Consider the following 25843-nt stretch of genomic DNA (forward strand, 5'->3'; position numbering starts at 1 on the left):
GAATTTCCAGTACAAATATTCACGTTGCAAGGTGTCGTTCATCTTCAGGTTGACTATTTCCAAGAGTTATTCATTGGCTTCTTCGTTTATCAGCGACTCATCGATAATATTTTATCTATCTTGACCTATCTATCTGTCTACCATTCTCTCTGCCAGTCTACCCACCCGCCTAAACGTGATACTGAGTGCGTAGATCCTCGCATCATCCTCGCATCAATCGCGCCTAAATGTTGGTTGACTTTTCATAAATCTGATCCACCATCCTTGAAAGACATAAATTTGATTATCCAGATCAAAAATGGCGACTCTGGTAATGAGCCTGAGAAAGTATACACAATCATACAACACAAACATCAGTACAAAACATCACATATGCTTCATAAAGCTTTTATTTTCAATGAAAAGGTGAAACAATTCCATAAACATTTCTGAGAAATACTAAAGTAACCCTATATAATATGATCTATACTATTATGAAATGAAAGATGGCCAAACAATAGCAAAAACGAGGATATGCGCAAGCATTCCTCAACAGACTACGGTCAACATTTGGTAGGTAAGTGTCACTCAAAAAAAAAAAACAATGGCACTTAGAACAAAAAAACGGAAGTCCATTTAAGGAATAGACAATAGGGTTCCAAATGTTGGCACCAAAATAGGTGCGCTCCTTACAAAGGATTGTGGACTTGGCTTTGCAGTTAGTCAGTTAATTAGCAGTTAATTTTCTGAAACACATTCGAAATATCTTCCACACAGGTTGGCTAACAGGAATAAAGTCTGATTTACCCAGAAAGTCCAAGGCCACTTCATTCGATTTGTGGGAGGAGTACTATGTCAAAAGTTTGCATCTTTGCCGGTTAGAAAATACTGACTAAATAATTTGGTGTCATATAACTTGTTTTCGTGCAATGGGCAGTCAAAGAGTATGTTTTACGACGACTTCTTGTTCTGAAAGCTTATAACATGTTGAAGAAGTTCGCATTATAATTATTTAAAAAATAACATTTTTGCCTAATCTACTATTCTACAAGCCAGCATTTCGACAATATCTTTAAAACTGAGAAAAACAAATCGTCGATTTTCTTATCCAGAAGCGCGAAACATGAAATCGAATCCTAGGACTGGTCGGTACTATATACAAGGGAAGTGATATATAGCTGGCACATAAAAAGCTAAGTGTTTGACACTCCTGGTGAAATACGATAAAATTAGGTTCATGTGAAGTTTGCAAGTGCTCTAGTGAGACTATGAAGATACTATCTAGATATAAAAGAGACCTTAGAGAAGTACGGTGCTAAAATAAACTTAAGATTGTGTCAAAAAACTAACACAAAACTAAATGCTCCTAAGAAGTAAATCACACCATCGATTTAAAAGCGATTCTTCAGGGTTGCATCTCACTTCATTTCATATTTGATTTCTGTAAACTTAGTTCATGTGTTGTATTGAAATCCATGATTAGAGGTTGACGTCAGCCAGAGTATCGGTATTTATGGAAAAATTACATGTAAACGTGAACTTGCATGCTTTGAGTATATGGTTTGTTTTACTTGCAGAACATGAAGTTGCTAAACTTAGAACAATGTGTACGATGTTGAATTTACTACTTTGCTACGCTCAAAAAAACTTCTTGCAGAAAAAATTAAGAACTGCCAAAACTCTCATTTTTAAATATTTACAACAATTTTTTTTTGGTAAGTCAAAATATAAAATACAGGTGCGAAGTTATTTGAACAGAGCGGCGGTTAGTGAGAGCGCCACCACGAGGAGAGTGTTGGCAATGATTGAAGTTGCGCCGCAAGCTCCCCTTGTGTAAATTCGTTTGGTGTTCTTTATCATCCAATCATATGCTTGTTTATTTTTCGAGAACAGTCTGCTACCAACGGCTTCTCTGATTGCTTGATTGTACCTGTTCATCCAGTCAATCTGCAAGAGGCAAATATTGTAAAAAGTTGACGTTGCCTGCACTTGAGTCACATCTCCACACTAGTACACAGTTTTGGTGTCGGGAAGGACCACGGCTTCAGGTTGAAGTTCGTCTCTTATGTTTGACAGTACTTTACGTTGCAAACCAAGGACAACTCATGTAAATTCTAATTTTGCTCCTACGATCACCAAAACAAATTAGAAAACAATCCTTTGCATGGAAAAGAGTTGGTTCCTTTGACAAGACTGATAAAAACTATTGATGAGCTCGGTAGGTAGGTATATCGGTGGATGGGTGGATAGATAATTGGATGAATGAAACTATTAATAATAATAAAACTATCTTACATGTTCAGGACTCAACATCTTAAAATTAATCAGACTGTACTGGAATGGTACATAGGCGACTTCTTTAAACGTCATCCAAGTCTGGTTGCCGTAATTATTCTGTGAAGTCGAGAAGAAGTTTTAAATTACTGAAAAGTGAAACATCACTTTATTAGCCTTGGGGTACAATATCCAAACCGGGTGTTAGAAAGCAATTTTTGCGGTGTTTTTTGGCCCAAAGAATTTACATTAAAAATGAAAACAGAGAGTTCTTTGTACGCGTTGTTTTAGTTCTAGGTTCGACAGCGTATGCTCTTGACAAATTTAATCCATCAAAATCACTTGAGTTTTCACACATGCGTCAAGTCAAAGTGAATGGTGAACATACGATCAGATTTTCATTAGTTCTTACAAGCAGAGCTTTGAGTACATTCGACCATTGTCTGAAACTCAGTAGATATATTTCTTCGGAATAGCACTCTCTAAACCCTAGTGAGCTACGTTACATTCGCTGCTCAACTTACATCAGTTCTCTGCCATTCCACTGCCATGGCCGTCTCTAATCGAACGCCATAGAAGTTTTCTTCGTAGTATCCAGGTTCTAGGCAAGGAAACAAATACGCATATTAAGTTAAAATGCGGCTCTGGAACAGAAAGTCGGATTACTCTCAAACTCTCATACTTCTTTTCTGATCCACCACTTGTGGGGGCTCATTTTAAAGCCCTTCGTGTAAGAAAAATATCAGCGTCTCAGTCTTTTCGAAATCGAAAATTTTATTTTTCTCCACAGAGTTAACACAAGGACGGCGGCCATTTTGAATTTCAAATTAAATTTTGAGTAATTTATTTCTCTGGTACCAAAATTTGCACGGTGGCCCCGAATTTTATGCTTGATTTTGAAAGACAATGTTTGAAAGATTCCTTGAGGAACTTTCACTGTTGAGGAATAAAACCTTATGTGAGACGATTATTTTAGCGAGTCACTGAAAAGATAGTTACTCTTTAAAGTCCCAATAGCTGCGAATTTTATGCATTATTTTCATGATTTTATTTTCAAACAAAAGATGGTTCGTGTAAATGTGCTAACTGAAGGACATGTATAGAAGTATCACTGCTCGCCAGTTAGGACTGTGCCTACAAGTTTTAACAGGCTCAATAATGCACGGGTGCCGCGCTCATAAAATGGCGCCCTCATGGAAAAGTACAAAAACACAGTATTTCCTGTGATATACACACATCGTGATCATACCAGAAACAAGCATGGTGCCATTTACTTGAATGCACAACATACGATGGCCAACATGTTGCTGTTGCAATCTCCATTTTGTCTTTCATGTGATTAGTTTTATGAAAATGGCGGCAAATCTAAAATGATATCAACGTGTTTGAATTTACATGATGCCACTTTTTACACTTATGACAGTGTTATACACTTTTTCAGTCTGCAATGGGTCTTATTCAGTTCAAAGAAAACTCTTGGACAACTGAGGATATTTTGAGATCAGTTTAATACACATTCGCAGCAATTGGGATTTAATATTCAACCTACCATTTGACAGGAACATGCCAACATAGAGAGGTTCTTCCCATTCAGTTTGTCCTTTTCCAAAACGTACCGGTCCTGGAAAATCAAATTGAAATTGCAATTATCGCTGTATTCATAATGGAAGTGATCATTGTTGCTCTCGTTTACACGCTCATATTTATGAAAGATGTGGACATACGGAAGAAGGGCAGGGTGAGACTGGGAGCTAGGGAGACAGATATGTAGAAAGACACGCTGAATGAGACAGAGAGGTGAGAAACAACACAAGGAGAAAACTTAGACAATGGAAAGTGATCGGCATACGTTGATAGGTGAGGTGACACACAAGATGGATCAATATAGTCTGACAGTGGTTGCCAACGATACATCTCTCAATCTCGAACCGTCTCTACTTTTATACATGCAATTATTCATTTTTATTTTATTCAATACATCATCCGATGGGCTAACGTTCAATTACGAGACGAGGTACCCATAACCCACTACCCAATAGAGCAATGGGGAGTAAAGAGCCTTGCTCAAGAGCACAACACTGTGCTAGAGTCTTGAACTCACCATCTTCCGAAGGAGGATGGTGAGTATATAATGTATCTTGTTTTCGAACACTGTATAACTCACTGGACACTGTATTCATCAATGCGCCACACTGATGGAAACGTTAAAATTTACTGTTTATCGCACTTGCACACATTAGAGACACATAAATATCACAAATGAATGAATAGTAATTCATATAAAACGAATTTCAGCGCAATACTTTGTACCACTGTCACACGTTGTCTTGTGGTATTAAATGCGCAATACTGCAGCATAAATTCAATTGAAGTCAATTAAAAACACAACATTTAATAAACAAAACGGTATATAATTACTCTGTTTTACCTTCATGTACAGAGAGACACGCCCCAATACCGTGACCAGTACCATGGCCATAGTCCCAACCATTTTTCCAAAGATATCTTCTAGCGCCTGAGTCCAGACCACTTCCTGAAATACAATGTGCATCTCTATTACTGGTAGCATGGGGGAAGGGTATTCCGAATCTAAAATTGAAACGATATTCTGCTCGCCTGCTGCTTATGTGGACGAAATAATTACGAGGGACAATGGTTAATAGTATTTTTACTCCTTCGGTAAAACTTGAGCAGAAGTAAATACTGTCTGTTTTTAAGAGGCGAGTGCTGCCTTCGACAGTGACGTCAGCCGCGAGCTCCCTGCCCCAACTTGATGGAGTATTCAAATTATCAAGTACTGTTTTCTGTGGTACTTCATTTTTAATGAATCTATCCATGCTTTTTCGAGCAATAATATAGCATTTTTCTGCAAATTTGTATCCATACCTTACACTGGAGCCTTGAAACCAATAATTTCATACGGATATGTACTATGATTGATTGCTATTGTCAAAATGTACACATTCATCGGCATGGCAACTTAGCAGAACAAAGCTTTTATAAAGCATTTCCAGTCACCCTTCCAAATAGAGATCATCTAAAAATTGTTGTATGAAATCTAGCTTCGAATCGACATTAGTTTAAGACTTACCGTATGTTCTCTCGGGAAAGACATTCAGTGACAAATCTATTAATCCTTTTAGTACACGAGTGTAAGCTTGCTGTAAAAAAGAACATATATATTCCAAACAAAACCCATATACATATTCCAACACAATATGCACCGTTGTAGTCACGTATAACGAAGAAATGCAACTATTTGGTTCAAGACATCTATATGTTACATAACCTGATGACCTTCGTCAATATCGATGACAATTGTGGCCAATAACGAGTAGCTTTATCAATTAAATATTGCCAAAGGTTATGGATTTACTCACAGTTTCATCAGCGTTACGATCAGGTCAGAGTGTGGTGGTGGTGGTGGAGATGATGATGACGACGACGACGACGATGATGATAATAATGATGATGATGATGATGATGATAATGATTGATGATGATGATGATGATGATGATGATGATGATGATGATGATTGATGACGATGATGTGATGATGATGATGATGATGACGACGACGACGACGGCAGCGCCGGTGGTTGTGGTAGTAGTAGGTGATGGAGGATAAGCGATAGGCATAATGGTTATTTTAAAACTGATAAATTGCTTGTCTCGGCGGCGTGCACTCTGACACAGCGCTAATTTCAACAGTGTAATGGACGAACTTGTTTCGTTTTCTATGTCTACAAAGATGACGAGTGTTTAGAGAGCGATGGTTACCTTATGATACTCCCGTGGTTTCCCAAAATGATAAGTCCTAGCAATATCAGTTGTGGCTCCGCACCTATGTTCAAAAGGAAAAAAAAGTCATACGTGGCAGTGATAGAGTTATAAACAGGTCACGAAAACAACAGAATGATGATTAAGAAGCTGGGAACTCTTTCCTCTTAAATTGAGAGCTGACGTAACAATAACTCTGCGAATCATATTTAGCCGCAGGCTGAATCGTAAATTGTTTATTTACGAAACACAGTTCCTCACACGTACTTTATATCACGTGACGACAAGATCTGTGAGTCACAGTCAGCTGTAATCTTGATGTTGAACTGTGTAAAAGAGGACTTACTTGTACTGCCCACCCGAGTCTAAGATGTACATGTCTGTATTTGTAATCGGCAGGTTTGTTTCTGGAGTAACTCTGAAAAAATGAACAAATTATGTAGTTTGTATTTCTTGATGACAACAATTACAAACTCTGAGAATCGCATTAGCTGTCGGCTGTTGGTTGCAAAGTTGGGTATGTTTGATTTTGAAAGAAAGCGAAACATTGATGTTGGTGGTTTATCACGCTGAGCTACAAAATGTATATGGACCTTAAATCAGCATATTGCACTGCAATGCCAATCGGCACATGTGACGTTAAAGTTTGAGTAAACATGTTGGCAGTTCTTTTTCAAGCGCTAATTTACGAATGGCAAGGCAAGGATAACAGCGCCCTCAGCGTTCATTTCAAATTTCAATACCTAATCTCGGATTGGCCTTTCAGTAACGATCATTTTGTACTAAACGATTTACTAATGTTATTTAGGTGAAGGTTGGCATGCATAGCAGTGAATAAAATCATACAACATCAAAAGATTTGGATTAAAAGGTGCAAAGCGTCTTCGTTTAACGTCTCCTGGATTTTACTGTTTCTTTTCTTGATAACTTTTCTCGTCGCTTATGCCGGCTATTTGGTAAGACTGTGATTTTTAGTTTTCCATGGCTCCACTTACTGATAGTGAACGACTGCACCATTCAATCCAAAAGCAGAAATCGGAGGAAAACTCTCCATGACAAAGTCCGGCTGTTGCCTGCAAGAAAAGAGAAAGAGTGATTAAATAAGTATGCTGTCCCATGATAAAGAACATCTCACTCGACTTCTAGAAATGCTGTTGTTAATTCAGAAAATTAAACCTTAGCGGTTTGGCCAAGCGAATTCAATAAGCATTACTTGCTGATTTACAACAATGTATTTATGACAAAAGAATATAGCAGAAGCGTGAAGTCAATAGGAACTGTGAAAGGTGTACGCTTTAAAATGCATCTTTTTTAGGGTCTATGAAAGTACACATCTTTTTCTATAGCAGACATTACAAGTCTGCCTATTACTTCCTGTAGGATGGCTTTGTGAACTGAAAACATACCAATGATATTAGATCGGGGTAACATTAAATTGTCTGTACATACGCTCTGTATTCGAAAGCCTTTTCTCTGCTTATCATTTCACTCATTAGGTTGATATCACCCTTAGCTCTCGGTACCTGTATGTATGAGAAAAATAATCATCCGAGTGCGCAATGGTTCGTGTAACTCTAGTAAGTACCGTTCAGTGAATAACACTTATGTTGTTATTTTTCTTCTGTTATTTCACAGATAGGATGAAATATAAAAAACAATTCCATCTTTACTCTATAGCAATGAACTATGAGATAGGTACACAAACAAGGTAATCTCAAGTCTTGCAATTTTAGGATCACTTTCTCTATCGAGAATCATTCTGTCTGGAGACATTTGTGCACTTGTTTGGGGAAAATAGAAGACTTCATTATTTCCTACCTGGTCGTACAACCAATGAGAGAGTTCGATCATGGCAACGGAATCTTGAATCTGTAAAGGAAAACATAGATATAATGTTTTGATAAAAACATTGCAAACGCGCAAACTCTCTCTCTCTCTCTCTCTCTCTCTCTCTCTCTCTCTCTCTCTCTCTCTCTCTCTCTCTCTCTCTCTCTCTCTCTCTCTCTCTCTCCATACGAATAGCCTCAAAGTTGCCAGTGCAAAATTATTTCAAATGACATACATTGAAAACAACTTACAAATCCTTCTTTCATTCCAGATATTTCTGAAGGGTTCTTGATGGACTTCATCAACATGAGTGGAGATTGACGCATCATTCGTTTTAGCTGAGGGAGTGAAAACAATATTTGGAACGGCTTAAAGGACGTCATACAAGTTGTTGATCGTGATACCATATAGATCACGTGATGATGCATTGTAAATCATGAGAACCTTGTAACATGACCTGTATTATCATCCTTATGACGACGACGACGACGACGACGACGATGATGATGATGATGAGGATGGTGATGATGATGATGATGATGATTAGCGATATACCCTTACAGAGTCCACTTTAAAATGACGTCATGGAATACTGTTGAGTTCAACTAATGCAGGTAGTTGGTTATAGCCAACGTTGAGCTCATTTGACGGCAAAATTGTCCAGTGCCAGAAAAATTCAACATTTCTACGAATTCAGAATTTGAATCTTTTACTTGAGTAACATAGGCGGCGCTTGTTTATCAGAAAAATTGATTGTGCGTTGTTTTTAAAAACTAAAAATATTTATCCTCTTTCTTTCTCTGTGAAAACAGAGAAGAAAAGAAACAATTTATGTAAATTAGATTATATTTTTAAGACGCTTTGGACATCAAGTAGTCTTACATTTATGTAGCGATATGGTGTGAAACATAGCAGAGGCAACGTTTCAAAAATACACTTCTCTCGTTGACGGAAGTTCGTTTTCGCAGAAGCAGTAAATTCAATTCATAATTTTGATATGATACGAACCTCTGGTATTGTGGAGTAAATACTGTAGCTGGCTTCTTCGCTGAACCAAATCCGCTGAATCGACGTCAAGCTGGCGTATTTGCCCAATTCATTGTAAAAATGTTCATAGTCGAAGTGTTTGACACAGTGCTGCGTCTGATGGGTCACACTACAGTCTATAGTTTTGTCATCAAGATTCAAGTGATCACGTATGGATCTCTCCAGCACCTTGTCACTCTGTATGAACACACTAGAATTTCAAAGTAAAGGCGGTAGTGTAGTATCCGTTAAATCATGTTTTAAACCAGTTTTCATTTACGACTAAAGCCATTTTGTTTTCGTTTTACACGCTAGCTTACTTCTTTCTACGCTAACTCGACCAAACTTGAATGCCACACTTCGATTAGTTTCATTTGTCACAGAATCGGTCTGAGAACACAGACAGAGACTGTTCCTCCGACTAACTCAACTAGGAGTCTTAAGTTTCATTCATCCATTCATGAGTTGCAATTTCGATGACGTCATTTCTTCAGGCTGTTGCCGTCTTGTGTAACATTCCGTGACAAATGCTAAATCATGAGATTTGAGAAAATCAAATACCGAAATTACAAAAGAAACACACTAGAATGCGTGATAAAACTGCTTTCTTGCTGTTACGCATTTGTAAAATGTTGAGAGGACTGTAGAATACTGCTACTTCAACATAATATTCTGTTGGCAACGACTTTTCATAAAGAACAGCGTAATAAGTGTACTCACATAGATTCTACAAAGGTGATGATGGTATACGAGAAGTAGAGTGGATTGTATCGGATGTCAATGCCGCGCATATTGTACAGCCCTGAAAAAGTGATAGACAGTAACAGTGAAATGACACACAGACGACACGAAAACAAAGAAAACGAGTCATTATATATATCCTAGATCAATATAAAAAAGTATGTAATTTTAGTTTGATACATACCTCCGAACTTTTGGGTAGCTGACCCATGACATACGGTAAAATTTAGAGAATTACTCAAACCTTCTTGAAAATGCGAAACATGTCTAGGGTCGGTGGGTTTTCATAGAGGGTAGGTTATGTTAGTGAGAAACACGCATAGTTAAACTGTGTGTGTGTGTTAAAACAAGTGTGCTTATCGGATATTAATCTAGTTTGTTTTACATGTTTGATGGTCTTCTTTTTCAATTAAATGCAGAAATAAATATATAATAAAACACAAAATGCGTAGATATAAAGTTTGAAATGGGTAAATGTAATTTCAAAAACGACACTGTTTCGCGCACCATTCTGTGAACAGTTTGAAGAAAGGCAGTTGTCCTATTGGTCGTTAATCTGCCTTTACGTATTGTCTTGACAAAAATCCTCTTTTTTGACGGAAAAGATACTGGAAATAAAGAAATATTGTCACGTACTCAGCAGTTGTCCGTTACAGTTTTGCCTTATCATTTTTTTCTAAAAGAATTTGGCTCACATTCTGAAAGTAGAAAGCGCCTCAGGGACAGATATGCGGAATCTGACATTTCTACAGTACTTTTTGGTCTACCACTTGTGCTATCTCACTTTTAAGCTTGTAGAGTAAGTATACTCTTTTCACTATTTCATTTCTTGAAAATAGCGAATTTCATTTTCGCCTGTGGAGTTTACACAGGGATGGCGGCCATTGTGAATTTCAAATGTTGGTAAATTTTTAGATAATTTGTTTCTCTATAACCAAAATATTATATGGAGACCCTTGATTTTTATTCTTGATTTCGTAAGGTAATGGTCTGAAGTTTCATTCAGGAATGTTCGAGCAAAAGTGTTTGAGGCACTTACTGCCTTAAAGATTCTACAACACGACTACTGACTATACTCACATGCACTTTCATCCAATGCGTGCACAACCAGCATGTCCACTTTGTAATTTCTCATTTCTTCGCGAATTTTCACGATCTTGTTGGCCCATGTCATACCTAGTCATCGAATAAGCAAAAGTCGGATGATGGTGACATGTAGTTGTAAAAGAGTTAAAGAAAAAAAGATCTCGTCTGGAAAATGAGATTCACAAACGCAATCATTCTCCTTTCACCAGAGCCCAGTTGCACAGAGTTATTGACGATGTATAGGTTTGGCCCCGACAAAGTACGGTTTTAATAGTCCGTGGGCTGGAGGGGCCCACCGTGCACCCCCCCCCCCCACATCCCTACTTCTTGGGTATTTTTTTGTTCTTTAGGACCTGCTGAACAAGAAAAAAGATGTTAACATTGGATATTTTGGGATGCACTACCTATCTGGGCTGGTTTTTGATTTGCATGTACCGCAAAAAATGGCGAAAAATGGGTAGGGGTATGGGGTACTATATCTTCCCCTACATTGAGTAAACTAGCATGAAATAGCACAAACTATACATTTTTGGAAAGCTGAGATTCTGCTCTTTATGAGAAACACCAACTTTAGCAAAATTAATTTGTGTACATAGAATAGGACGACTTTAAAATTAATTTTTTTGACATTTTGAAATTTTTTACCCAAAATACCATGTAACAATTGTGATTTACTTGTTATTAAGCAAAATTTTGACAGCTTTTTGTGTTTGAATTATTTATTCCCACATATTAAACAAGAAAAAAAGTGTTAACATTAGATATTTTACTATACACTACTTCTCTTGAGTCAATTTTGAATTGCGTGTATCTGTATGGGGTGTGCAAAAGCTAGGGGTAGGGGTACAACATTCTTTCCTTGATGAAGTAAACTGGCTTGAAATGCCATATACCTTATAGTTTTAGAAAGCTTAGATACTGGTCTTTCTAAATGCATAAAGTTTTAGTGAAAAATATGACGTCATAGAATTGGATAACTTTAAATCGATTTTTTCTGGTAATTCAGTATTTTTAACGGGAAGAAAATACGATAACTATTGTTTCCTCCTTATGAAGCAAATCAAACACATTTATGGATGTTATTTACTAATTGCAATGTGCTGAAGAAGAAAATAAATGTCAAAATTGGGTATTTACCATGCATTATTGTCTCTAGTCACTAAAATAGCAAGTTTTGCTACATTGGTATATCGTGAATGGGCATTTTATTGTTATGCAATGAACTAATGCACAGCCTTCAAAAGAAGACTCTAAAAAAACGTGCACACATAGTCACATTGCCATTTTCTCCTTCAAGTAAATAGATTATTGACGACTGTCTATTGTTATAATTTAATTTTTAAATAGTTTTCTTTAAAATAATTTTGTTTAAGGCGTATTTGGAAAATTGTCTATGCCTCCTTGTCTTACTTTATATACAGCAAGCATTACTAACAATCTATTAGGCCGAACCTAGAGGGGCGTCTACGTGCACCTCCAACCCCCCTCACCCCACAGGATAACAAACCTGTAATTTTCAGAAGCCTTGGGATCCCTAGAATAAGAAATGGGATTTTAACAGACAAAATATAGGGACTCAATAGCTGTTACGGTCATGTTTTGAAGGGTACCACAAAATCACGATTTTGTGACCCACGTGGATTTTTGTCGAACCTGTCTTCTTGTACGTGATCTGCTGAGCTTTCTGTTTAACATGACCTAGGTTATGGGGTATCATTAGAAAGATGATTTATTCTTCTTGAAAATGGTATATAGCAATATGCAATATCTTCTATAGTTTTCATGAAATAGGGCCATAATTTACCCCATACCCCAAAGTTTTATGTCACAAATTACTGTCAAAACTAATCTAAATTCCACCAATTATTTACCTATACATAATACAAAAGGCAATACTGTGTATTAATATTGTGTTATTTGCTACAGGTACATGTTAGAAACTTGGAATAAACTTTTAACAGAAAAAATATTGGGATCCTGTAGCTGTAACAGTCATATTTTGAAGGGTACCGAAAAATCACAGTATTACTGACTTGCATTCGTTTTTGTTAAACCTGTCTTCTTGTAAGTCTTCTGCTGAGCTTATTTTGAACATAACGAGGCCAATGGGGTACCATTAGAAAGTTAATTTACTCTTCTTTAAAATGATATGTTGCAATATGCAATATCTTCTATAGTTTTCATGAAATAAGATCAAAACTTACCCCATACTCCAACGTTTTATGTCGCAAATTACCATCAAAACTAATCTCAAATTCTACCAATTATTTTCCTAGACACATTACAAAAGCAGTTCTTTGTATAAAATATATTTTATTTGGTACAGGGACATGTCAAAAATATGAGTTAGACTTTAAAGAGTCAAAATATTGGTATTGAATGACTGTTACTGGCATGTTTTGAAGGGTACCGTAAAGTCAGAATATTACCGACTCGCACATGTTTTTGTTAAATGTGTCGTCTTGTAAGTTTTCTGCTGAGCTTACTTTTTACCATAGTCTAGATTATGGGCTGCCATTGGAAAGACAATTTATTTGGCTTTAAAATGACATATTGTAATATGCAATATCTTCTATAGTTTTCATGAAATAGGACCAAACCTTACCCCATACCCCAAAGTTTTATGTTGTATATTACTGTCAAAACTAGCATTTAATTTCGATAAATTCTATAAAAAAGACAAACTTTGTATGAAACCTATTTTATTTGTTACAGAGACATTTCCAACGATGAAAGGTACCATTAACAGAATAATTATTGTGATTTAATAGCTGTTAGCATCATAGTTTGAAGGATAGCAGGATATATGTTGCTGAAACCCGTGAATTTTATTAAACAAGTTTCCATGAAATTTATCTGCCAACCTTTATTTTAACCGTAACGCAGATTATAGGGTATCATTACAAAGCTTTTATCACTCTTTATTTTAGCATATGATAAAGTGCATTATCATCTGAAGTTGTAATGAAATGGCAAAAAACTTACCCCAGCCCTTAGTTTTATTTGCAAACTACATCTGTTCGAAAACTTTGAAGTTTGCGAATTTGGGATATGGGGTAAGTCTGGTCCTATTTCATGAAAACTATTAAAGATATTTCATATTACAATATGTCACTTTAAGGCAAAATAAATTTTCTTTCCAACGATAGCCTATAAGATAGGTTAGAGTAAAAAGCAAGCTCAGCAGATGACTTACAAGATGACACATTTAACAAAAACACATACGAGTGGGCAAGACTGAGACTTTACAGTACCCTTCAAAACATGACAGCAACAACCATTCATTCCCAATATTTTGTCTGTTAAAAGTCTATCTAATATTTGTAACACGTCTCTGTAGCAAATAAAACAGATTTCATACAAATCATTGCCTTTTGTAGTATGTCTAGGTAAAAGTTTGGTAGAATTTGAGATTAGTAGTGATAGTAATTTGCAATATAAACTTAGGGTGTTGGGTAAGTTTTGGTCTTATTTCCTGATACTTAAGAAGATATTATATATTACAATATGTCATATCAAAGAAGAAAAAATTACCTTTCTAACGATACCTCAATGGCCAGGTTATGTTAAAAAATAGGCTCAGCAGATGACTTATAATAAGACAGCTTTAACCAAACGTATGCGAGTTGGCAATACTGTGAGTTTGTGGTAGCCTTCAAAATATGACTGTTACAGCTACAGCATCACAATATTTTTTCTGTTAAAAGTTCGTTTCAAGTTTCTAACATGAACCTAAAGCAAATATACTAAATTTAATACAAATCATTGCCCTTTATATTATGTCCCGGTCAATTGTTGTCAGAATTTGAGATTAGTTTTGACGGTAATTTGGAATATAAAACTTTGGGGTATGGGGTAAGTTGTGGTCCTATTTCATGATAACTATAAAAGATATTGCATATTGCAATATATTATTTTAAAGAAGAGTAAATTACCTTTATAATGATGCCCAACTTATTATATTATGTTAAAAAGTAAGCTCAGTAGAAGACTTACAAGAAGACAGGTTTAACAAAAATGTATGCGAGTTGGCAGTACTGTGATTTTGCAGTACCATTCAAAATATGACTGTTACAGCTAGAGCATCTGGATATTTTTCTGTTAAAGTTTATTTCAAGTTACTAACATTTACCTGTATCAAATAAAACAAATTTGATACAAAGCATTGCCCTTTGTATAATGTCATAGGTTAACAATTTGGTAGAATTTAAGATTAGTTTTGACAGTAATTTGTGACATAAAACTTTGGGGTGTCGGGTAAGGTTTGGTCCTATTTCATAAAAACTATGGAGATATTGCATATTACAATATGTCATTTTAAAGCCAAATAAATTGTCTTTCCAATGGCAGCCCATAATCTAGACTATGGTAAAAAGTAAGCTCAGCAGAAAACTTACAAGACGACACATTTAACAAAAACATATGCGAGTCGGTAATACTCTGACTTCACGGTACCCTTCAAAACATGCCAGTAACAGTCAGTCAATACCAATATTTTGTCTCTTAAAAGCTAACTCATATTTTTGACATGTCCCTGTACCAAATAAAATATATTTTATACAAAGAACTGCATTTTGTAATGTGTCTAGGAAAATAATTAGTAGAATTTGAGATTAGTTTTGATGGTAATTTGCGACATAAAACGTTGGAGTATGGGGTAAGTTTTGATCTTATTTCATGAAAACTATAGAAGATATTGCATATTGCAACATATCATTTTAAAGAAGAGTAAATTAACTTTCTAATGGTACCCCATTGGCCTCGTTATGTTCAAAATAAGCTCAGCAGAAGACTTACAAGAAGACAGGTTTAACAAAAACGAATGCGAGTCAGTAATACTGTGATTTTTCGGAACCCTTCAAAATATGACTGTTACAGCTACAGGATCCCAATATTTTTTCTGTTAAAAGTTTATTCCAAGTTTCTAACATGTACCTGTAGCAAATAACACAATATTAATACACAGTATTGCCTTTTGTATTATGTATAGGTAAATAATTGGTGGAATTTAGATTAGTTTTGACAGTAATTTGTGACATAAAACTTTGGGGTATGGGGTAAATTATGGCCCTATTTCATGAAAACTATAGAAGATATTGCATATTGCTATATACCATTTTCAAGAAGAATAAATCATCTTTCTAATGATACCCCATAACCTAGGTCATGTTAAACAGAAAGCTCAGCAGATCACGTACAAGAAGACAGGTTCGACAAAAATCCACGTGGGTCACAAAATCGTGATTTTGTGGTACCCTTCAAAACATGACCGTAACAGCTATTGAGTCCCTATATTTTGTCTGTTAAAATCCCATTTCTTATTCTAGGGATCCCAAGGCTTCTGAAAATTACAGGTTTGTTATCCTGTGGGGTGAGGGGGGGGGGGAGGTGCACGTAGACGCCCCTCTAGGCTCGGCCTAATAGATTGTTAGTAATGCTTGCTGTATATAAAGTAAGACAAGGAGGCATAGACAATTTTCCAAATACGCCTTAAACAAAATTATTTTAAAGAAAAATATTAAAAATTAAATTATAACAATAGACAGTCGTCAATAATCTATTTACTTGAAGGAGAAAATGGCAATGTGATATGTGTGCACGTTTTCGAGTCTTCTTTTTAAAGCTGTGCATTAGTTCATTGCATAACAATAAAATGCCCATTCACGATATACCAATGTAGCAAAACTTGCTATTTTAGTGACTAGAGACAATAATGCATGGTAAATACCCAATTTTGACATTTATTTTCTTCTTCAGCACATTGCAATTAGTAAATAACATCCATAAATGTGTTTGATTTGCTTCATAAGGAGGAAACAATAGTTATCGTATTTTCTTCCCGTTAAAAATACTGAATTACCAGAAAAAATCGATTTAAAGTTATCCAATTCTATGACGTCATATTTTTTCACTAAAACTTTATGCATTTTAGAAAGACCAGTATCTAAGCTTTCTAAAACTATAAGGTATATGGCATTTCAAGCCAGTTTACTTCATCAAGGAAAGAATGTTGTACCCCTACCCCTAGCTTTTGCACACCCCATACAGATACACGCAATTCAAAATTGACTCAAGAGAAGTAGTGTATAGTTAAATATCTAATGTTAACACTTTTTTCTCTTGTTTAATATGTGGGAATAAATAATTCAAACACAAAAAGCTGTCAAAATTTTGCATAATAACAAGTAAATCACAATTGTTACATGGTATTTTGGGTAAAAAATTCAAAATTGTCAAAAAAATTAATTTTAAAGTCGTCCTATTCTATGTACACAAATTAATTTTGCTAAAGTTGGTTTCTCATAAAGAGCAGAATCTCAGCTTTCCAAAAATGTATAGTTTGTGCTATTTCATGCTAGTTTACTCAATGTAGGGGAGGATATAGTACCCCTTACCCCTACCCATTTTTCGCCATTTTTTGCGGTACATGCAAATCAAAAACCAACCCAGATAGGTAGTGCATCCCAAAATATCCAATGTTAACATCTTTTTCTTGTTCAGCAGGTCCTAAAGAACAAAAAAATACCCAAGAAGTAGGGATGTGGGGGGGGGGGGTGCACGGTGGGCCCCTCCAGCCCACGGACTATAAAGATCGCGTTGTTTCATTGCAGCTTGTGAATGTAAACTCTCTCTGGTCAGGATATTTTCCTTCATTTAAATTCTAAAAACGGCAACGAAATGTACATCTGATGTTCACCAAAATATAAACCAGGATTTAATTCGTAAATGCAACCAAGAATAATGAAATTGGAAATTGATAAATTGTGGGAAATTCTGCAAGGAAGCCAAGAGATGGGTCTATGAAGTGCTTTGTCACATATGTAATACTCACCAGCCCATGAAGCGTCCATGATGAACAGCGGTTCTTTGTCAGGACACAGTGGTCTATCTTTCCAGATCAAATCAACTAAATTTTGATTGTATTCATACATACGGATTTCTTTACGAGAATAAAGGAATGTCTTGACGTAGTAATTGTAGTGTTCTGAAGGAAAAGAATTTTACAAAATTCGTAGAGCATTAACAAAGATTAACAAATCTAGATACATACATACATACATACATACATACATACATACATACATACATACATACATACATACATACATACATACATACATACATACATACATACATACATACATACATACATACATACATACATACATACATACATACATACATACATACATACATTTTCTTTGCACCGCATTGCATTACGTAGCATAAATCATATAATTTCATAATTTACATACTGTATGATAGCAGTTTTGGGTCAAAGGCCACATCAGAGCGCGTCGGTAAAACCATTTCCAGCCACTCCCATGGATCAGGAACCCCGAAGTCACCTGAGTGTGTTCATACAAACAATGCAGAGTTAGTGAAAGTAATGCTTGCCAGCTTATAGAGGGCGTTGTGAACCCGCTTCAAGAGTTGAGTAACATCCTGAGCAAAATCGCATCACAGTTTCAAAAGTATATTTGACCCTGCATAAGCCACAATCAAGTTCTGTATTACCGAGGGTCATTACGTGAATTTACAATTATCACTTTTATGTGTAGCACAAAACGTGAAAAGCGGTATGCTGATTGTGGAGAGACTACGCGAGATATAAACATTTCCATACAACCTGCTCGTACACAACGGTCCCTTGACTATTCACTAACTTCGAGTAGACGCTACAAAACCAAAACGTCAAACCATGAACCATGCTCCGTTTTACATGTATGCCTTCCAAAGGGGAGAATTCATATTTTTAAGTCAACGTCTATAAACCTGAGATTTGATAGACCGGTAAACCGTGTAACTATCTTTTTTCATCTCCTGGATAAACTTACTTCCTCTCATTAAAATCCAGTTACAATCCATTTGTCGCTCTGCCTGTATGTAGTATCTCGAGTCTGTCCACAGAGCCGAAGTGTTGTGGGTTACAATTGCCAGTCCTAAGAACAGAAATCAAACAGTGAAATGTATATTGATCTCTCGTCATTCTTTCTGTTTCTGGTACAGTGTGTGTTTGCCTCTGTGGGATCATTGAACGTACAGTGATGAGTCCTACCCAGATCTGCCTGCGGCAAATTTACAGCCATCTTTAATATCAATGGTAAACAAATTACGACAACATCTGAGGAACTAGCCTATTGCCCCATACTATGACGTGTACTTTAGATCCATGGGGAAAAATCCTATGACAGGGCATTAACCTTGACATAGTGACTGAGGTAACACATAAGCTTCTTTTGATACGCTTTTGTATATGTTTCTGGTGTTTGTTAACCTACATTTTAGTCAGGAGATGTCCAAAAAATATGATCCTAACTTTAATTATTTTGTAAGCTACACAAATGTTTACAATAACAACGAATATCGGGTGTTTAAGTCGACCATGCGCACGTTCTAACGATACATACCTGAAGTACCGTCGAAGCCCGTCATCCAATGTCTTCGTTTATCACAATCAGCGAGAAATGTACTCTGAAAGTAATAGGTAGTTACAGCAATTACTAGTCTTCGGTATTCGTCTCGTTTAATGTCCATTATCGATTTATTGATCTGGTAATGTATGTATGTATGTATGTATGTATGTATGTATGTATGTATGTATGTATGTATGTATGTATGTTTTGTTTAGGATTACAGTCACTTGGAAGTAAGCGGATATTTTCAGATGAACATGAGAGATGGTCAAATCAAATTAATGAAATACACGCTGTATTGTCGACCTAGTGCAGGTCCATTTCCGATAAATCGCCATCGGAATTCACATTTTTAGCACGCACACATTCACAAAAGTGATGTGTTTAAAAAGTTTATCACTCAGATTGATCATGCCTCCACGACTCCGTGACAATGTTCACTTCATTCAATTGTCATGATGAAATTCAAAGCCTATATAAATATCTTGATATGTTTGTTCTTTGTATCAACCTCACGGTTTCTCTGTGTAGTCTTGGCAGTACAATGGAAATACCCGGTATTCAGCTTGTCAAAACAGCCTGTTTATGCGTCAGGTGTTTTGTTATTGCTGGTAAGCAGATTCTGCCTGGATTTGAACGTAATTGCTAACAAAACAATGTACATATTATATGTTGTGACGAATACAAGCTGTTTCAGTGTGATTTAGAGGTCACCAGGAAAAAATGTCCAATACAGGGAATGAGTATTGGCAGCCTTCAAAGCCTCAAAGGGTATGCTACACATTTAAATGTGTTTGGTCTATCGATGATTTTTCGTTCGTATTTCAGAAAGTCTACCCATGGCTAATACTACATTATGAAAGAAAGTGATAACTGTCATGATAATTATCGCTGTACCAACCTGATGGGCATCACCGGAGGGTATGATGTAGGCTCTGACGAAGCGACCATCCCTAGATATAGCTTTCATTTCATCTCGAAGAGCTTTGATTCTGTCACCTGTCAAGGTGACCGTTGAAGGATGATACTGTCAATTAAAATCACATCAAAGTGTTGTGACATGGTGAAAAATAGCTTATTGGGACAAAATCTGTAAATTTTGATGATTTATAAACATTTTTGACTTTGTGTCAACTACTGTAGTTCCTTGTCCTACCCCCCCCCCCCCCAAGCATGAGGAGATACACGGTATTCAGCTTGGAACTCAGCCTGTACATGTGTAGACTGCATTGTTATCTTCGACAAGTGAGTTATGATCTGGACTAGAATTCCAATGTAAACAAGAACAGTGCATGCTACACGTGTGAATGCCGCTTTGACAGGATAAATAGTGGGTGCTTCAACATGATTTGGAGAGTACAACGAGAACTTGCAATTGACATACAAAGCAAAAAAAATAGTGAAAACTCATGAAAAGTTATAACAATAACTGTCCCCTATACACGAGGAACGTAAAAGGGTTCCTTAACTCGAATGGGCAGAGTACGAATCAGAGATAGTCCCATTAACAACACCCTCCCCCTCCTTGGGGGAAAATGATATCCACAAGAAGATACACTTGTTCTTGGCCAGTCAGTCATAGTGCAAACACTGGACACATAGCAATCGCACACTTACTGGATTACTCAGCATTGAACAATCTCTGACGTCACTACTTCGTATTGTTTTGGGGTTTCTGAAACCATATCTGTTATAGAAATTTCCGTCCATGAACCTTCCCGGTTCGATCGGAGTATTACTCCTCACAGTGACGGCTGTGAAGAAACATTTTTCATGATTAAAGGGACGACAGTTTTCTATAATATATTCATTACTTGTTTAGAAACAAGTACATTTCCAATTCTTCACCCTAAAGTGTTCAAATTAAGCAATATAGCACACCCAGCTATGGTATACCACGAGATTTTGACCAGTTCACGACATATATGCACCAGCGATAGAGAGTACATATATGAAGTGAAATGGTCAAAATCTCGTGGTATACCATAGCTGGGTGTGATTATTATTGCTATTATATCATAACAGTATATTGAAATTCTGGCGTGGAACGTCAAAAGTGGATTTTTGCTCAAGATAAGAGCTCGCGCGTATGCCAGCCGTGGTATATCACGAATATACCACGGTTCTTTTCGCGTCTCGACCAATCAGATCGCTGTATTTGCGCCATCAATATACTGGTATGATATAAAATAGAAAAAAAACCACCTCAGCAACGGGTATACCACTTGATTTTGACCAGTGCACTCCGTCCATATATACACATACCGGTAAGTCGTGAACTGGTAAAAATCTCGAGCTCGTGGTATACCGTCGCAGGGTGTTGTTTCTGCTAATATAACACTCTATGTACCATTTTCACTTTTGGTAGCAAATTAATTCTAGTCCGGAATAAAATCAAATTGTGAACTATAACCTTGGCCATTACACGCACAGAGTGTATTTACAAGTTGAACGCTAAGCATTTCCAATGCCTTTGTGAGAGCAAAAAACTGTGTTGTAAAAGTAGAACGAAGTGACCTTTATGTACATATCCCATCTCAACGCGTACAAATGAGAAAAAGAAAATTAGCAATTCATTTTATTTGAAGTCAAATGCACTTAAAACTGTTAAGGAAAGAGATAGAGCCTATATTGGACCATGGTGGATATTAAAAAAACAACAATGTAATATAAAATATGGAACAGGCAATCGATCCCGCCGTTTTGTCGACCGCTTGGTCATCATATAGAGTTCACTGTCGATGTCAATATTTTGAATAAAGTTTTGCTCAAACACACTTGCAAACTAACAATTGTATTGAATGACTCAGACCATTCGTGTGGTTTTCGAATGAGAATTTCGTAACAAGACCAAACTGTGACCGGTAAATTAACTACCGAGTAAAATTCACCGTCGTGTATTAATATTAATAATTAGACATACTTCATAGCTTATTTGTCAACGATTTGCTTACAATCAATGAATCATTTCGATTGATTACCGACTCCAAAGGGATTGTCAAATTCTTCGTATTATACGCAATTTTTATTTATTATTGTCTGTCTTCCGGTCAGCATATAACCCATAATATTCATCGGTCATGATAATTATTATCCAACTTGAGTAAACAAATTGTTTACCCTCTCACACAGTATGCCAATGGTGTACACACAGCATTGACCATGGAATTCCCAACATTAATGTCAGTAGCACAACGGGTTGAACGGCTGCTGAAGCCGTGTTACATGCCATGCGTGCTTTTTGGGCGGCTAAGTTGGAGTTCACCTGAAGTACGTATCGCCATTTTACATGAAATTGCACACCTGTGAAGGATCGGCTATTGTGGGTAGTTTACATGGCGTGGGAGACGTACAGAACAATGTACGGTGACATCCCTAAACGAGGAAATATTTCCTTGACAAGCCACTAAGTTCGCAGAGCATTGTTCTTGACCAACTCGACAAATTTTTTGTTGTGTACAGTGCTAACTACAACACTACAATGTCGATGGGAATTGTTATATTTACAAATATTGACACTGAATAGTACAATTATAACGGTAAAGCTCGAATCGCAATACTAGTAGTTCGGTCGTAGGCTGGCTACAAAACTGACCAGACTCACCTGTGAGGGCAATAATTAGCAGCGAGATATATGGCCGTCTTCTCATTTTGGGAAACTTTCTGGTCGCCCTGCAGGAACTACGTTTGCAAGTCGGTTTAGAGAAGAAATACGAATAGAAATGGCGCCCAGTTGGATAGGTTGTTTCTTGTCAGCCAGGTTTTACGTCACTTCCATACTGAGTTTGGTTAATATTTGAAAACTGCTGATGAGTGGCCAGTTTAGTTCATCATTAACCCGCTATAACCCGTACACTGCTCACACGAATACGTTACGACCTGACCAACACAAGCGTTCTTGTTGCTCTATACTCTCATTCTAATAAATGAATTACGTTCCACTCCATTCATTCATTAATGATGGATCAGCCAGAGGGGCAGCTTTATTACAGACAAGTAGAGCAAAGTATACAGTACACATTATAACTGGGTGCAGGAGCTAATGGCGTGGCGGACGCAAATGAAATGTAGTACCCGCGTCACCTGTGCATGCCGTCCAGGAAAAACCAGAGGTAAAAAACCTTAGATAAGGAAATTCTCTGGAAACCTGTGTCCGAAAACAGTGCATAACACAGGACCACGGGGTGGTGTCGGACTTCACCACTTTCGTTCATTCCCTCAATACGAAAACACAACAGCATCATTGTTTTTGAAGATAACTTGGACGAACCCGTCTGTAGGCTGCTGAAGTGCCTGGCTAGACTGAATACCCAATTCCAAACTTCCAACTTATAGCTCCGTAGCCCCGCCCACGCATTAATCATTAATGCCACGTGCCAAATTTACGTAACGTGAAGACATCAATTCTCTCTATACTATCGAAACCGCGAGAAATTATTTTCTTGTTGGTCTGAGCTCAGAATATTTAAGGTAGAACGCGCCTCGGGGACAGATATTCGGACTCTCAAACTTTTACAATTCTTTTCTGATATACCACTTGGGGGGGGGGGTAATTTTAAAGCTAGTACTGTAAGAAAACTTTTCACCGGCTTACTTTTTCGAAATTCGAAAATTTCATTTTTCGCCTTAGAGTTAACAAAGGGACGGCGGCCATTTTGAATTTTAAATATCGGCATATCTTGGGTTATTTGTTTCTCTAGTACTAAAATTTGCACGGTGACCCAAAATTTTCATTATTGATTTTGAAAGAGAATGATTGAAAGATTCCTAAAGAAAGTTTGAGCAAAAGTTTAAGGCTTTCACTTCCGAGGTGCATACTACCTTAAAGAATCTAACATTGGATGACACTTTTCAGTTGTTGGAGATTAACTTGCCAATCGTTTTGAGACTTTACACAAGTACCCGCCGGAGATCCAGCGCGTCATCCGGGACACTGGAAGAAAGAATATCACTGTGACAACACTTGAATTGTCGGCTAGCGATCGTGAAGAGACGATTCACGGGCATGAAACTTGGCACAAAGTTAATGAAAACGCGCAAGTACTTACAAAGCCTTTTAAGTTGTATCGAGTGTGTGAAAAACGGCTTTATTTATTCTTGCATGCGTGGTTATTCAAAATACAACTGTCTACCAATAAGAATTAAGAGGCACCTACGGGACTCGTCGACCGTTTGAAATTGTACTAGCTGTCAAGCTATGTCAAATAAAGCTAAACAACCCTGTATTGTTTTTGTTTCAATGGATTATTTCGTTTTCTTTTTCAGCAGACAATGAAGTTATTAAAGTCTTGTGAGGTGGCGCTCAACTCCTGTGAGTGGTTGTCACTGTGGCAACCACTGGGATAAACAGACCAGAATTGATTAATGATGACATTAGAATGCATGTAAAATTGAAACTACCGCTGACCAGACTGACCAGACTTCGCGGAACCGAGTACTCCTGATCTCTTTTCAAACATTTGTAATTCATCATGATTGATACGAGGAGGAAAGGAGAAGTAAAATTGGCGATTACAGAAAAGCAAAACAAAACAAAACAAAACAAAACAAAATAAAAAAGTTTAAGGCAGGAATTGGTGTTTGAAGTTAACAAACTAGATCATTTGAGGCAGTTCCAACATGTGACAAATACTCCGATGAGAAATTTGATTTGTGGAAGATATTAGGTCTGACACATGAACGACTGAATATTTTGCAGATACAGAAATCCGGTCACCCGCCACGAAACAAGAACCGTTTGTGGCTTGAGGGCGCTCTCCATCACACCCACTCCATTGTCCTGCCCTCTCCAGGGAAAATATAGAGACGTACGAATGTTTAGCCACTGCATCTTCTGGGGAAAAGCGAGTCAACTTAAAATTGAAAAAAATTTCGGGAGTCTTTTATTCTTCAATTACTATACTCTTCTCCAAGTGGAAGACTAGTCTCACCTTTTGTTCGATTCAAGAATGAGGGAAGTTTTGTAAATTTTAAGGAAAATCTTTATGGTTCACAACTGAACACCTTTGTGTGACTTTACTCTCAAACAACAAATGAGGTTTGTATAAAGGGTTGCCTCGTAAAGGTCACCCTTTGTGGTAATGTATTTTTTTGTAACATTGTTGCATAGATGCGCATTCTCCTGCCACATTAGTTCTTGTGCTCTATGTTCATATCTGTCATGCTAGATATGCAAAATATGTCAATGCACATCACAATTGTGTCGAGTTTGAAAAACATTAGGGACAGACCATTAGATCTGCGGAAGTTGGGTAGTCACAATCAGATTGTGCACATCTTTTCTTACAATTGTAGATTTTTGAATTCTTTTTTTCTAACTAAACTGTCAGATTTATCATGTTTTTGCATTCTGATTTTTTTTATTTTGTAACTACTTTGAAGATTTTTTTTTCATAATGTTTTGCTTTGAATTTTTTTTTTTTTTTTTTTTTTTTTTTTTTTTTTTTTTTTTTTTTTGACCACCCCCTCAAAAGATCTAATGGTCCATCCCTTATATGTCAGGCCTGATTATACGTGTTAGGAACTACAGAGGCTGAAAAACCACTGGTATGTGAAATCAGGCATACATGATAATCATATTGACCAATCTATAGGTAGATCTCAACGCCAAACTCTTCATTGTATATTATGATTTGGCGAGTGGACAAACAAAACACCACAACAAGAAAGTTTATTAAGTTCAGAGACAAGAAAAAACACCCAAGACAACTGTA

General features: G+C 36.7%; 1 protein-coding gene across 1 annotated transcript; it reads right to left on the bottom strand.

The window, feature by feature from the left end:
- Positions 1-371: 371 nt before the first annotated feature.
- LOC139142273 (xaa-Pro aminopeptidase 1-like) lies at positions 372-23038 on the bottom strand. Its single transcript, XM_070712155.1, has 22 exons — positions 22735-23038; positions 20748-20884; positions 20032-20157; positions 19125-19188; positions 18552-18656; positions 17970-18062; positions 17546-17698; positions 10708-10803; positions 9607-9688; positions 8869-9097; positions 8112-8198; positions 7852-7902; positions 7483-7556; positions 7029-7106; positions 6380-6451; positions 6034-6097; positions 5345-5414; positions 4682-4786; positions 3803-3874; positions 2778-2854; positions 2275-2373; positions 372-1926 (listed from the first exon to the last, which is right to left on the bottom strand). Exons 1-22 carry the CDS (start codon positions 22778-22780, stop codon positions 1726-1728), a joined length of 2181 nt encoding a protein of 726 aa, XP_070568256.1. The 5' UTR covers positions 22781-23038; the 3' UTR covers positions 372-1725.
- Positions 23039-25843: the final 2805 nt, after the last annotated feature.

Source organism: Ptychodera flava, chromosome 10 (genome assembly GCF_041260155.1).
Source record: "Ptychodera flava strain L36383 chromosome 10, AS_Pfla_20210202, whole genome shotgun sequence".
Classification (NCBI taxonomy): Eukaryota; Metazoa; Hemichordata; class Enteropneusta; family Ptychoderidae; genus Ptychodera; species Ptychodera flava.